A 15,793-nucleotide genomic window follows, 5' to 3' on the forward strand; every position below is an offset into this window, starting at 1 on the left:
CTGCTAAGGCAAATGCCCAAGAGAAATGAAATGTCAAGGTGCCTGGGTGGCTCAGTCGGTTAGGTGTCCGACTTCCACTCAGGTCATGATCTCACAGCATGTGAGTTCAAGCCCCACGCTGAGCTCTGCTGACAGTTCAGCCTGCTTCAGATTCTGTGTCTCCCTCTCTCTCTGCCTCTCCCCTGCTCCTGCTCTGTCTCTGTCTCTCTCCCTCAACGATAAACATTAAAAAAATAATAAAATAAAAAGGGCCACCTGGGTGGCTTAATTAGCTAAGTGTCTGACTTTGGTTCAGGTCATGATCTTGCGGTTCGTGGGTTCGAGCCCTGTATCGGGCTCTGTGGTGACAGCTCAGAGCCTGGAGCCTGCTTCAGAGCCTGTTTCTCCCTCTTTCTCTACCCCGCCCCTGCTCATGCTCTGTCTCTGTCTCTTGAAAATAAATAAATGTTAAATATAAAAAAAATTTTAAAAATTCTACCCATTCTTCCAGGTCTTTTTAATATATTTCCTCATTAATATTCACAAAGTCTCTGAGATACATGTAATTGGAGGCAACTCTACCTTCTCTACAATTCCATAGCACTTTGTGGATCCCTTGATCACGTAGCCTCAGCTGGAAGCTTGTGTAAGGAAAGAGCGAGAGCTCTGAAGACCGGGTCCTGGTGCCAGCCACTTCCGAGGTAGGTGGCTATGAGCAAGTCCCTTACAGCCACACAGTTTACTTCAGTACTAGCAGCTGGAAGTGACTGCCCATTTAAGCAGAGGAGGGGATGAGGAAGTTGCTGGGATTTCCAGAAGGCTAGACCCTTCAGTGGTATGCGGTCAGGTAGGGTGCCTAACATCATACTAAAGAACTAGTTTGGTACAGACACCATGGCTGCTGCTGTTACGCTAAGCTCACATAGCCAAGTCCATGGACACTGGCCTAGACTCAAGAATGAGGCTGCCGTGGCTGCTGGGACCCTGACGTGGCACCTCTTGCAAGGCTGCGTGCCAACACACCAGCCCATAGCATACCAGCTTCTTGATTCAAAGTCCACAGCAGGAGTGCCCAATTGGCAAGGCCTAGGCGCTGTGCCCTTGCCCTAGCAGCAAGGGACTCTGGGAAAATGAGGGTCTGTCCTTTTCAGCTTTAGCAGGAGGTGTTCTTGCCTCTTAAAGCAGCAGACTCCCCAAACGCAAGAATGGCCACCAAAAAAATGACACATGTCCACTGTATCACCCAATGACAAGCTATCTCCCATTTCCTTATCCAGAAAATAGAACTAATGATGGCGCCTATGCATGCGAATGGTAGTGTTGAGAGGAGCTGGTGGATATAAAAGGCCTATATGTACAATATATACGTTATATATATACTCATATATCTGGAACACATTAGGTAGGAGCTTAGTTAATGGCAAACATCATTACTGAGGACTTGGGTTGCATTCTGATGTCTCTTTCTCTCTCAGGGGTCCTCAAACTTTGACATCTCAGTTTGTCTTGTGTTTAACAGCAGGCTTTGAAATGGGATTCATGGGGCACCTGGTGGCTCAGTCCGTTAAGCGTCCGACTTTGGCTCAGGTCATGGTCTCACGATTCGTGGGTTTGAGCCCTGCATCGGGCTCTATGCTGACATCCAGCTCAGAGTCTGGAGCCTCGAGAAGCAATGGCCCAGTTTGAAACAGCTCAGGCTTTCCCACAGGACCTTACTTACAGTGTCAGGGAAAGGAAGTTCTTAGGAAAGGTATTTGTTAACTCTAAATGTAATTGAAGTCAACTCAAGGAATGGTTGATTTAAACCTCTTTATTTTTAGACATTTTTCTTTAGATGTTTAAAATCTTTTATTGACTCAGTGGCCCAATAAGGCAGCATCTGCTCAGTTAGGAGAGGCACCTGTCAGAAATGAAATACTCCACTGTGTTGTGAGATCCCCATCTCAGGAGACCAGTGGCAGACTCTTTGAAAGTGAGGACCATGACTTAATGTGTTTAGTAGCACCTCAACTTGCACATAGGGGCCCTTAAAGGATTATTGAGTTATCTTCATTAGTTAAAAACAAAACACTAAAACCCTTTCCTTGGCCTCCCTCTTACCTCTCCCCCCTCCTCCATCTCCAAGCTTTCATTTAGCAGAACAACATATACCAGAAGATAATTCGTCTAGTAATTCCAAGAAGATTTCACTGTGGACAGAAGAGTTTGGTTTAGGGCTGGAACATTCCAAACATTTTTTTTAAAGCAGAATATCTTTGGGAAACCTATCTATTTGAGTCCTTAAGGAAATGGCTTTGTCCTGGTTGGATACCATTCCACTCCTTGCTTCTTGGACAAAGTGGTAGGAGAAGTGAAATGGGAATCCTTGGAGCTTCGATGGGTTTAGAGAGTGGTCCTTTGGCTCCAATCATGGAAACTCAAAGGAGGCTACCAGAGTGGCTTTGCCCCCACTGTTAGTTTCGAAGCTAGATTCCTGACTTCCGCTCAGACACATGGACCCCTGTCCTCCTCTTGTTCGCCCCATACTTCTGTGTTTTGAGCTGGGAGGTTACAGAAGAATTTGGAACAAAAGAGAGAGAGGCACTTTGGAGTCAAAGAGACATGGGTCTGAGTCTTGTCTTTGCACCTTACTAGCTGTGGGACTTTGGGCCAGTACCTTTCTCTCTGAGTTTGCAATTGTCACCTGCAAACAGAAAAAAATAATGCCTCCCAGGGTTATTAGGAAAAATAAATCCTATGGGACAATTTATGTGTAAGCATCTTGCCAAGTACTTGGTACTTGGTGGATATTTAAACACAGTAGGGGCAGATGTTGTTTGAGGAGGAAGAATTTGCAAGTATTTTTCCAGACGTATTCAAGCGAGCATTTTTATAGTGGGATGGCATGACTCTGTGACCCCGAGTCAGTCTTCTTTACCTTCCTGACCCTCAATTTCCCCTCAGAAGAGATTTCTGACTCCGAGAGGAAGAGACTCCTAGAATTTGAGGTTAAAGGTCAGCGCATGTCACTTTCTATAACAGGATAAGGATTTATTACCTTGCTTCCAAGATGCCTTCAATTGTATAAAAAACAGCTTTTTGAGAGAGAAAAAATACAACTACATTAATGCACCCAACAATTTAAAGACATATTCTGATTTCAGAATCATTAACGTGTGAATAGATGTATTGTAATTGAAGAAATACTGTAATAACACTGACTCTCATTTATTAAGCGTCTACTGGGTGCCAGACACTCCCCGAGTTGCTTCACTAAGTCCTTGGCTAATTATAATAACCCTGTGAGGCAGAGATCATCACTCCCACCCTGTGGTTGGCAAACCCACTATGGAGTGAGTGCTCAAGTCTCTTCCAAGGCCACATGACCAGGGGGTGGGTCTTGGAAGACAAGTCTTCTTAATTTCAAAAATGCTCTCCCGTCTCAACACATTGTTCTCCAGGCTAAGGAGTTGAAGAGATCAGCTCTGTACAGAAACATGGTTTGCAAATGTGTTACTTTGAATGTGCCCTGAATCTCTGTAAGGTGACCAGGAAGGTGACCGGGAAGGGCGTAGGTAACGTACACAGGGTTGTAATCTTAACCAGTCTCTAATACTGGTCCTTGGAGGGAAGGTTTACCTGGAGAGAGAGGATTGCCAGGAATCCAAATAGAGGAGAGCTGGGAAATGAGACTGAGTCAGGCTTACCCCAGCCCCAAAGGGAGAAGAGGGGCCCTCTGGCTAGCCCGAGACTCATTCAAGGCCCAGGGACCCTGCAATAAGCTTTTGTCTTAGAGGCCATCATTCCTCAAGGTCACTCTAGTCCTTCTCAGACTCTTTACACATGAAGTAGAGACCTTTCAAGAAGAATTTGGTTTTCCCCATAACCTTTCTTAAAGACGGAGAAACGTGCAGAGCGGCTGTCATGAGCTAGCTGGCAATCATCTATGATGAAACAAGTTATCAATTAACAAGTTGGTTTACTGGTTAGTTTGCCCAAGTTGACGTCAGCCTAAGTTAACAAGTTAGTTCCCCTGTGCCTGATTAATGGGACTGAATACTTTGTAAAGCTGTGAATGTAGACAGTACTTATTCTGAGATGACCCCAGTGGCAGACCCTCACCCCCGCCTCCTGACTAGAAGACTCCTGCACTGTCTGTCTGTCTGTCTGTCTAGCAACTGTGTTTGGGGAAGACAGCCACATCCATTTCAGTGGATTCCCAACATGGGTCTGCCTCATCAGATCACAAAAGAATGTTCCACAGCTTTTTGGAAGGGGGGCAACAGGGATATGGACATAGCTAGGGAGGGGCAGGGGGGACAGGGTTAAGGGTTGCCTGAAGCGTCAGGAATTGTATAAGAGACACCCCTGTCGGTGGGAAGGAACTCATAATGAAGCTGCCAGAGGAGAAATGTGCTTCTGGGTCTTGACTGGAGAAGGCTCTTCAGATGGTGGCCAAGACAGCACCAGGGTGGGGGTCACCGAGTCTCCATGTGGACATCAACAGGACTGAAGGTCACGGCTGCGGGGTGTTGGCTGCTGTTGCTGTTTGGGCCCAAGGCAGAAGGGGTTGCTGGCTTGGGCCTCTTAGGCTCCAGTTCCCGCCTTGTCCTCATTTTCCTGGAACGAGATACGCATGCGTGCATGAGTCTCCTGCCTCGTAGACTCAATGATTTTGACTCTGACAAGGAGACTGACGTAGATCATCATTAAATCACATTGCTTGATGGCCAACCACAGAATTTTACAACTGGGAGGGACCTTAGACATCAGCTAGTCTGACCCTTCCATTTTTTTTGTGTAACCCAGATTAGATACTTAATTTTTCCTGTTAACGAATGGTGTCAGATAGGTGACTACATTAGAGAAAAATGAAGATGTTACATTTTTTTTTCTGTCCAGAGTTGTAGTGTGGGTTAAATTCTGCAGTTTCGTTGTGCTTCCTAGGTTTATTGCTAGAAATATTTAAGACCTTTTTATGTAGCTGAGAAGAGTGGGCTTAAAATGTATATCCAGTCTTTCCTTTTATATGCCAGAAAATTCAATGACTGATAACAATCATCAGTTCCTTTTTTAAAAATTTTTAAAGAAATGTTTTATTTATTTCTCTGAGAGAGAGAGAGAGAGAGAGAGACAGCATGAGTAGGGGAGGGTCAGAGAGAGAGGGAGATATAGAATCTGAAACAGGCTCCAGGCTCTGAGCTGGCTGTCAGCACAGAGCCCAATGCGGGGATCGAACCCATGAACTGCAGGATCATGACTGGAGCCAAAGTCGGACGCTTAACCGACTGAGCCACCCAGACACCCCAACAATCATCAGCTCTAATGTCTGCATGAAATTTGATCTTGTTGACCTAATTCTTTTTTTTTTTTTTTTTTTTAATTTCAAAGGCTCAGAAAAGTTGCATAAACAGTATAATCAGTATCTGAATATCCTTCATGGAACAGTTTTCTGATTGCTAGCAGTTTGCGACACTTACCTTCTCTCTCTCCCCACCACCTCTATTTACACACACGCACGGGTTTTTTTTTTTTCAAGTCATGAACCATTTGAGTTTGTGGCAAATGTCATACCACTCCCTCCCTAAATATTCTCAAAACAAGGGCATTCTCCATGCAATCACCACTCCACTCAGTTATCACACTTGGAGACCCTCCGACTTTAAAAAAACAAGGGCGTCTGGGTGGCTCAGTCATCAAGCACCAGACTCCTGATTTCGGCTCAGGTCATGATCTTACGGTTCGTGAGTTTGAGCCCTGCATCGGGATCCATGCCGAAAGTGTGGAGCCTGCTTGGGATTCTCTTTCTCTCCCTCTTTCTTCTCCTCCTCTGCTCACTTGCTCTCTCCCTCTCTCTCTCAGAATAAATAAATAAACTTAAAAAAATAAAGATGACAAAATCAAGGCACAGAGAGGTTAAATGACTTGGCTTCCTTGAAGAGACCAAAGACTGAATGCTGATCTCTGAATTTCAGCCCAGGCATCACTGTAAACAGATAACTAGAGTCGCTTCAAAATCATAACCCAGAAAACAGGCTCAGAGCGCCAGCAATGATGGACAGGAATGAAGGGCAGACATGGTGGTTTGATGCCACTTCCTGGTCTGGGATGGATCCACATTGCAATACCACCCCCCCCCATATTAATAATAACCTATTAAGTGTTGTTATTATTACATGTAGTGGTGGGAGCATTTTCTGTGAAATCACATGTACTGGGTTTGAATCCCAACTCTGTCACAGAGGGCTGAGCATAAACTTGGGCTAGTTAGCTCATTTCCTGTTGCCTGTGTCACACCCACAAAATTGGGGGATATAGAATTACCTCCTTGTGGGGTTGTTGTAAGGATTAAATGAGTTAATACACATAAGGAGCTTAGAATCATGCCTGGCACGTAGTAAGAGGTCAATATATGTTATATATGTGATATATATGATATATATATACTATATACATAATATATAATATAAAACATATAACATGTTTTATAAATAACATTAACATTATAGAAACAATGCATGTTTACACCTCTGTAAAAACCAGCCAACCGGCTAGCAAGCCCATCATGCAGATACACTGATTGTCAATTCTTTGCTGTGTATCCTATGAATGTTTGAGTGTATCTGTGTAATCCACATGTATAATCATAACATACACATTATTTTTGTAAACTTTGACAATATATAGTAAATGATTGTCTTCATCAATAAACACCCTTCTACAATATCTTTTTTTTTTTTTAATGGCTTCCTAGTCTTCTTTGATGTGGCTGTATTCATAGTCTCTTTATTTTGATTTCTTGCCTGGAAAGAATAACCTTCTAGCAAAGTTGTGACTTAGAGCCGCTAACATGTAAGGTGATAACACAACATTTATTCTTTCTTTAAAAATTTTTTAATGTTTATTTATTCTTGAGAGAGAGGGCGGCAGAGCATGAGCAGGGGAGGGGCAGAGAGAGAGGGAGACACAGAATCTGAAGCGGGCTCGAGGCTCTGAGCTGTCAGCACAGAGCCTGACACATGGCTCGAAACCACAAACCGGGAGATCGTGACCAGAGCTGAATTCGGACGCTTCACCGACTGAGCCACCTGGGTGCCCCAGCATCCATTCTTTATGAAACCAAACTATATTTTGTCTCATTTGTTCCCAGAAAGTGGTGGTGAGGGTACAGGCATTCTAGTATTTGAAACCTCAAATACTTACATAGTCTCTTCCACACAACCTAGCAGAAGGCTCCCTGAGAGAAAAGGATTGAAATATTCCTCTATCACTGTAAGTTACATACAAGGGCTTCCCAGAGTGCACAAGCCATTATCATTGTCATTATGATTATTGTATTTAAAATAATATTTCTCCAGATACAAAAATATTACTATGAAGTTCCTACAGCAGAACACATGTCAAAAAAGGACACTCAAAGGCTTAGAGCGTTTGACGATAGACTTAGGGACACTGCTGGGCACGTGACTGGTGCCCACAGTGTCAGTTCCCATTCATTCTGACATCACCAAAGGGACAAGACCATCTAGAGCCCAGGCATCCCGTACCTGTTGTACATCTTCAGCAGGATCAGAACCACGGTGAAGATGACAATGACAACGACCACAATGGCAGCAACGATGGCTCCAGAGCCTACGAGGAGAGGGGTGGAAATGGCAAACGTGCAAACTGAAAACAGGCAAGCAAAACGCCTTTCCCTCTTCTTGATGATACAAAACTAATATGTGATTTTTGTAGTTGTATCTTGAAAATATAAATACAAGCACAAAAAGGGTGGGGGGAGGATAAAGAACTCATCACCCCGGGGAACTGCTCATCATCTACACAGGTGGACATTCCCCGAGGTGATCATGTATATGCATATATGCATATTAAATACCTATCTACCAATCATTTTTGAATAACGGTGTTAATCCTATGTCTGAAAATCCATCTCAAGGAAACAGTCATAAAAGTGGAAGAACATGCACTTGATAAAAATGGAACCATGTTCCATACACAGTTTTACAAAAATATCCTGATCATCATTCCACGTAATTACATTTTTTCCCACAACTTTTGATGGCCATGTAGCACTCCATTGTTTGGATGTGCCACGGTTTGTTTACCAATTCTGTACTGAGAAGATTTATGTTGTTTTCAATTTTACACTATTAAAAACAAGGCTATGGGGAATGTCCTTGGAGCTTAATATCTCAGACTCTAATTTCAATATGAATGCCCGGTTCCAATGTCCAGCTCTAATTCCATGTTCAAGATCAACATCCTTGTCAGAATTGATATTGAAATACAACCTCCCCCCACAAAGGGGGGGGTCAGACTTTAAGCCAATCTATTTGATTCTGGGGAGTTTATCTTAGGGAATAATCCTAAATACAGAAAAAGCCATATGAATGATGATGTTAATTACATCACTACTTATATTCTAGATACAGGACTGGTTTAATAAGGTGTGGCATGCCTAGCTCATATCACACTATATTTGAATGATGTGTGGAAAGTAGAATATGATACACACCCACACACTATAATTTGAATGATGTGTGGAAAACAGAATATGATACACACCCACATACACGCCTTATGTTGCAACCATTAAAAAATGTACCGACAAACATAATGTTGAGTAAAAGAAGCCAGACCCAAAAGGGTACATATGGTATGTTTCCATTTACATAAAGCTCAAAACCAAGCCGAACTAAGGTCGCGTGTGAGAAATCAGAGCAGCAGCTTCCCTGGAGCAGGTGGGGACAGAGCGGCACGGGGCGCTGGGGCTTGTGGGATACTGGTGGTAGTTCGTTTCTCGATCTGGGGGCCAGTTACACAAGCGTGTCCACTTTGTGAAAATTCATCCAGCTGCGCACTTATGATTCGTGCATTTTTTGGAATGTACTCAATGCTCTTATAAAAGGTTTACTAAACAAAAACAAAGGTAAGACTATGTGCAAATATTCACAGTAAGAAAGACTGGAGGGAAAGAAAGAGGGGTTGGGGTGGAGAATCGATCACTGTTTTTGTTTCCTTCCTGGGGAGCCTGGTGATGATACTTTTAGTTCATGGTTTTTCAGCATTGTTCGGATAATCCTTTGTTACGGCGACTGTCCTGTGGACGGTAGCATATTTAGCAACATCTCTAGATGTCAATGACACTTCTTCTCCCTCCCTACAGGCTGAAGTGTCCACACATTGTCAAATGTCCCCTGGTAGTCGAGTGGCCAGATAAACTATGGAATACCTACTTAAATGAGAACCTCTGATAAATCATGAATTATTTTTTAGTATGTCTCAAATATTGCTTGGCATGTCCTTAAGTTAAACAAATATTATTTATCTTTTTTTTTTAATGTTTTATTTATTTCTAGCAGAGAGAGAGAGAGAGAGACAGCGTGAGCAGGGGAGGGTCAGAGAGAGAGGGAGTCACAGACTCTGAAACAGGCTCCAGGCTCTGAGCCGGCAGTCAGCACAGAGCCCGACGCGGGGCTCGAACCCACGAACCGCGAGATCATGACCTAAGGGAAAGTCGGACGCTTAACCCACTAAGCCACCCAGGCGCCCCCAAATATTATTTATCTTAAGTTCAAATTGAACTGGGTGTCTTGTATTTTATTTTCTAAATCTGGCAGTCTTATCTAAGGGGCAAAATCGCCTAGTTGAGAATCATTACTTGTAGTTAAATAAAAGCAGAATTATTCCCATTTGCTGACAGATTCTAGCTACCCTCCATTTCCCTTGAGAGCTGTTTTGAAATGCGTCCGCAGGTTTCTGTAGGTCTTCCCACCGGCTACCGTGGGACCAGGTCCCAAGAGTGACACTTTCTGGGTCTCCATGGAAGAGACACATCCTGCCAGTATCAGCTTCCTGCCAGGACGGTGGTCTGGGGTTGTTATTGCTGGGGACACACTTCGGTGTTGGGACCCTGTTCTATGGGCAGAGACATATTCCAGATCCACGGAAATGACAGAAATGGGCCCAGCTTCCCCTGATACAATTAATTGGTTTTCTGAAGAGTGGTGGTCAAGTTTTTCCTTCTGGGGACCCCTCATTTCTGGCAGGCGTCTCCCCAGACTACTCCCAGCTACACTCATTGACTCCCTTGTGCATCGATGGGATGTTTTCACCTTACACTAATGGTGTGAAAGTAGTTACATTGTAAGGGGACTCATTTAGAGAGATCTTATATGAGAGTCAAATGTCCATTGCCCTCTAGATCCCCAAACTCCCTGATGATAATAAGTGTAGTAGCAGTAAGGATAATAATAATACTCATCAGGTACTTCGTGTGCATCAAGACTATTCTAAGCTCTTAACACGGATTACATTGTTTGGTCTTCCCACCTACCTTACGTGGTAGCTTCAGTAATATCCCCATCTTACCGACAAAAAAAATCAGACACAAAGAGGTCATGTGCTCAGGGTCATGCAGTGCGCATACTGGGCATATGGAAGAGTGAGACTGAGACCCAGGCAGTCCATCTCCAGAGCCCACGCTCTTGACTTCTACACCAGGAACTGACCATGACCCTCTTCCCAACACCCCTCTCCTGGCTGCCAAGCCAAGTTGACCTTACTCTTGTACAGAAAGTCTTGCTCTCTGGTGGTCACGTTCAGTGAGAAGAAGGTAGTGCCCCCCAACGGGGTGGCTGTGGTCATCTCGATCCTGGGAAGAAGAGAGACGAAATTTTGTTGAAAACCAGAGTGAACTTTATAATCCTCGTGTAACTAACGCCTCTTTTGCTCTTCACCTGGATGATGGGGGAATATTCACGCACGCGGTTTCTCTTAGCAGCAAGTAAATAAAAAGCCTTTTACAATCTCCTTGGGAGAATTAAAAATAATGCCTGACATATAATGCCTGACATTTGTTTTTAAAAAAAGTGTTTTTTTTAATGTTTTATTTATTTCTAGGAGAGAGAGAGAGACAGTGTGAGCAGGGGAGGGTCAGAGAGAAAGGGAGTCACAGACTGAAACAGGCTCCAGGCTCTGAGCTGGCAGTCAGCACAGAGCCCGACACGGGGCTCGAACCCACGAACCGCGAGATTATGACCTAAGCGAAAGTTGGACGCTTAACCAACTAAGCCACCCAGGCGCCCCGACATTTGTAAAGAACTTTATATTTCGAAGCAGTTTAAATTATTTCAACAGTATTTATTAATTTCTGTCTCACACAGAATGTCTAAATCAGTCTCCTAGAAACTCTGTGAGGGAGGCTATTATTGCCATCTTAGGGATGAAAGTGAAGTTCCCCCCCCAAAGCTTCACGGATCCCCGTGTTAGAACATAGCCCAGGGCGCCCACCTCCCACGCCGGTGGGGTGGTCAGACCCACTACGATGCTTGAAACGACGTTCCTATTTCAGAAGCTTTCCAACCTAAGGACAAAAACGTAAGCAAATAAGCAGATGGAAAACTTGACTATTATTAAGCAGCCAGTGACATGAGCCATCACTGGGTTGCGACCAATGATTTCAAGGAAAAGCTAAATTGGAATGGGCCTTGAGGGGTGGTCACGGTTTAGGGGGAGAGGAGAGAGAACGAAGGCGGGGTGGCGCGAAGCCCTCAGCGGGATGGCAGTTAGTGAGTGTTGAGGGACCACGAGGCTCTGTCACAGGCGCCTTCACACACTATATCAGCTCACTCATGAATCTCCTCAACCATCACATTTTGCTGCTGAGCAAACCGAGGCTCAGAGTGGTTGAGTGAATCGACGAAAGTCACACAGCAAGGAGGACATGGAGCTCGGACTCAAACGTATGCTCGGAGCGCACAGTGTATCTTCTTGCCCCGACAGCGGCAGGAATCAAACCCCACAATCCTGTAATCTCACACTCGAGGGGTGAGCCAGGAGGTCCGCAGCTAATCTGATGTCACACCTCCAGAAACAAGGGTCCAGATCCTCCCCCAAGGGGTCTATGAGAGGATAGTATACACGACTCCTCTGAACAACAGGCACCAAGAGGAGGGAACTCAAGACTTCTCTACGAGCCGCCCTTTCACTAGAGCTGCTGACAATTTACAGGCCTGTGAAGGATGGGCATCAAGAACAATTATCCAGGCCTGTCGGTAACGCTGAGAAGCCCTAAGGGCTCACTGCAGCTACTCTTGAAGAAGGGATGTTCTATACATCTAACACAGCATTTGTGCACACATTTATTTTCTTTTTCTTTCTTTAATTATTTTTAAAAAAATGTTTGTTTATTTTTGAGAGAGAGAGAGACAGGCAGAGTATGAGCAGGGGGAGGGGCAGAGAGAGAGGGAGACACAGAATGGGAAGCAGGCTCCAGGCTCTGAGCTGTCAGCACAGAGCCCGATGAGGGGCCTGAACTCACAAACTGTGAGATCATGACCTGAGCCAAAGTTGGATGCTTAACCAACTGAGCCACCCAGATGTCTCTATTTTCTTTTTAAAACCAAGAAATGTTTTGGGGAGCCTGGGTGGCTCAGTCAGTTAAGTGTCTGACTTCAACTCAGGTCATGGTGTCACAGTTCTTGAGTTCAAGCCCCACACTGAGCTCTGTGCTGACAGCACAGAGCCTGCTTCAGATCATCTGTCCCCCTCTCTCTGCCCCTCTTTTGCTCACACGTGACTCTGTCTTTCTCTCTCAAAAATAAACATTAAAAAATACATTAAGGGGTGCCTGGGTGGCTCAGTTGGTTAAGCGTCCAACTTTGGCTCAGGTCATGATCTCACGGTTCGTGGGTTCGAGCCCCATGTCAGGCTCTGTGCTGACAGCCCAGAGCCTGGAGCCTGCTTCAGATTCTGTATCTCCCTCTCTGATCCTCCCCTGCTCATGCTGTCTCTCTCTCTCTCTCAGAAATAAATAAAGATACATTAAAAATACAAGAAATATTTTAAAATTATAAATAACAATATAAGAGAAGCCCATATACCCAGCACTCAGAAGGAACAAACATTCCGACTGAATCATATTCTCTTCAGTTCTTCTTTATTAAAGAAAGTCAGACTCAGATGAAGTCTGACCTTTTCCTACTCTACGTCAACCTCGTTTCCTCTCTCCCCCAAAGTAACCCCTACCTTGGCCAATAGTGAGTATTCTTTTCATCAGAGTTTAAGAATAGGGGCACCTGGGAGGCTCAGTCAGTTAAGCATCTGACTCTTGATTCCGGCTCAGGTCATGATCGCCCTGTGGGGTCGAGGTCAGTGTAGAGCCTACTTGTGCTCTCTCTTTCTCTCAAAATAAGTGAATAAACTAAAAAATACTGGTTACCACGTATGCACATACCCATAAACACCCTACAGATTATGGTTTTATACAGATGCTGAGCAAAACGCTGATGGAGCACCTACTCGGTGGCCGACGCTGTGCGAGGTGCCGGGAAGGACACACTACGAAACACGAGACAGACTCCTTGTCTCCAGAGGCTCACATGCTAGTGAGAGAGGCTGTAGGTTTGGTGGCGGGATTCCTGGGCTCAAACACAATCGCCTCTCAGTGCCCACACTTGAGCATCTGGCAGCAGAAACCCTTCACTGGCTGTTTCCACGCCCCCTTCTAGCATCTTGGCCCCTCGTGCCGAGCTCTGCCAACCCGCTGGGACGACGGGCCGCTCCGTCCTCCCCCGTCATTCCTGCTCTTTGCTGTCGGCGGACTGGCTGCCCCAGGCTTTGGCCTCCCCCGGTCCCCCCAGTAGGCGGCTCCTGAGAGCAGATCCCCAGTCCCCCAGCTCCTGATGGAAATGCGCTGGCGCCCCTCCACTGGGGGGACAGGTCATCGCGCCCCTGCTGGGGGCTCTCGTGGCTGTGGCTTACCCCGCCCCACGGGGGCCTCAGACTCAGGAAGTCCCTGTCTGCCTTCACTGTCCCTGCCCTCCTTTATGCCATGGGGCTCTGCCTCAGCCCCCGAGTCCTGGCCAGTCCCTTCCTCCCAAAGACCTTAGGGCCGTAGGACACACACAGCTCGGGCCACCTTTCCTCCCACTGGGGTCCCTGTCTCCTGACTGCCGGAAAGAGGCCTGCGGGCCATGCTCCACTGCCTGCCCCCTCCAAAATGAACACATCCTGCAAGACTGAGCACAGCCATCCCTAGGCGGACTCCCCGTCCCCCAGCCGGAATCGGCCATCTGTCCTCTGTCCCCACAGCAGCGCTCTGCAAAGAAGCCACCGTGGCATGTGTCTGCGTCGCTGTGTCTGCCAGTTAACCTTCCACGTTCATTGTCGGGTCCTTGAGGGTAGAGACTTTTCGGGTTTCTTTCATATCCTTCTACCTCTCCCAGAGAAAACGTCTGGCTCTTCTCGCCTCTGCAAGTTAGAAGTTCTGGAGCAAGTGATGGGACTTCTCCCGGCTTGGGGCGCTCATCTGTAAAATGAGGTGGCTTTTCCCAAGGGAGCTGAGGGTTAGAGGTTAAGTATGGAAAGTGCTTTCGGTGCTGACAAATGGTAACTCTTGGTATGTTTTGGTGGGCATTAGCAGATAGTTGCTGAACTCAATCAGAGGCAGGTGGGTCTGGAGCTCAAAGCAAGAAAAACTTCTTCTTCTAAAAATAAACATGGACCGGGGTGCCTGGGTGGCTTAGTCGGTAAAGCGTTCGACTTTCAGTTAGGTCATGATCTCGCGGTTCGTGGGTTCGAGCCCCGCGTCAGGCTCTGTGCTGACTGAGAGCTCAGAGCCTGGAGCCTATTTCAGAGTCTGTATCTCCCTCTCTCTCTGACCCTCCCCTGCTCACGCTGTCTCTCTCTCTCTCTCTCTCTCTCTCCTAGAAATAAATAAAAACATTAAAAAAAATTAAAAAAAAAAACATGGACCCGTAGGAAAACATGGAATGAAAGTCTTCCTCACCCCCTACCCCCCACTCCCACTCCCAATGAGAGGCACCTGCCCTTCCCCACACTCCCCCATTCCCCATCCCATCATAAAGAGCGTTATTATGCATTTGCCTAAACCTTCTGCTTCTATCCCCACCAATAGCAAGCTGAGAAGATTCACCAATAATTCTTTCTTACAATTCCTTTTTAAAAACATTTTTTAATGTTATTTATTTTTGAAAGAGAGAGAGAGAGAGTGAGCAGGGGAGAAGCAGAGAGAGAGGGAGACACAGAATCTGAAGCAGGCTCCAGGCTCTGAGCTGTCAGCACAGAGTCCGACACGGGGCTCGAACTCACGAGGCATGAGATCATGACCTGAGCCAAAGTCGGATGCTTAACTGACTGAGCGGCCCAGGCGCCCTTCTTACAATTCCATTTAAAAACAGAAATGAGAAGCAAATAGGGGGCCACTGATCCAGGATCACTTAGTAAGAGAGACATGGCGTAATCACCGGATACATTAACCCTGCCTGTGGACACATCCACCGTTGAAACAACATGCACAAAAATGACAGAAGCCACTATCCAAGCACCTGTTCTGTGCCAAGAACTCTTGCCAGGTTTTTGGGTTTTTTTTTTTTACTCCATGTCTTGATTTATGTAGCAAATGCCATGCAAAATAGGTTTTCCTCTTGCCTTGATCAAACGAGGGCCCCAAGGTTTGGGGATACAAAGTGCTCCCCCTGCTTGTACAGCTTGGAAGATGCACCACTGGCACGTGTACCTGGTGGCCCTGAAAACTTCAAAGCCTGTGTGATCCCCACAGCATCAACTTGCCCTTGGTACCTGCCCATCTAGAAGGGGTCATGACGCGTTACTACAGAAAAATGAACATGTCCACGCGCGCGTGCGCGCGCGCACACACACACACACACACACACACACATACACACACACTGACCAGTGGGTGCCCGGCGCTGGGTGCAGACCTCTTTGCGGACGGGCCGGCAACTCTTCTTTCGGAGGGAAGAGTGAGGAATCTCAGAACGGTTCTGGCCTTAGGTCGGGACCCGAG

At 46.0% G+C, this 15,793-nt stretch overlaps 1 protein-coding gene across 1 annotated transcript; it reads right to left on the bottom strand.

The window, feature by feature from the left end:
• Positions 1 to 1,791: 1,791 nt before the first annotated feature.
• Positions 1,792 to 10,609, bottom strand: LOC120232037 (non-compact myelin associated protein). The gene is made up of 3 exons (XM_039232429.1): positions 10,527 to 10,609; positions 7,506 to 7,590; positions 1,792 to 4,578 (listed from the first exon to the last, which is right to left on the bottom strand). The coding sequence occupies exons 1-3, from the start codon at positions 10,606 to 10,608 to the stop codon at positions 4,437 to 4,439; spliced, it is 309 nt and encodes a 102-aa protein (XP_039088360.1). The 5' UTR covers position 10,609; the 3' UTR covers positions 1,792 to 4,436.
• Between the last annotated feature and the right edge of the window lie 5,184 nt (positions 10,610 to 15,793).

The sequence above is a fragment of the Hyaena hyaena genome, unplaced genomic scaffold, assembly GCF_003009895.1.
Source record: "Hyaena hyaena isolate Hyena2069 unplaced genomic scaffold, ASM300989v1 scaffold_3, whole genome shotgun sequence".
Lineage (NCBI taxonomy): Eukaryota > Metazoa > Chordata > Mammalia > Carnivora > Hyaenidae > Hyaena > Hyaena hyaena.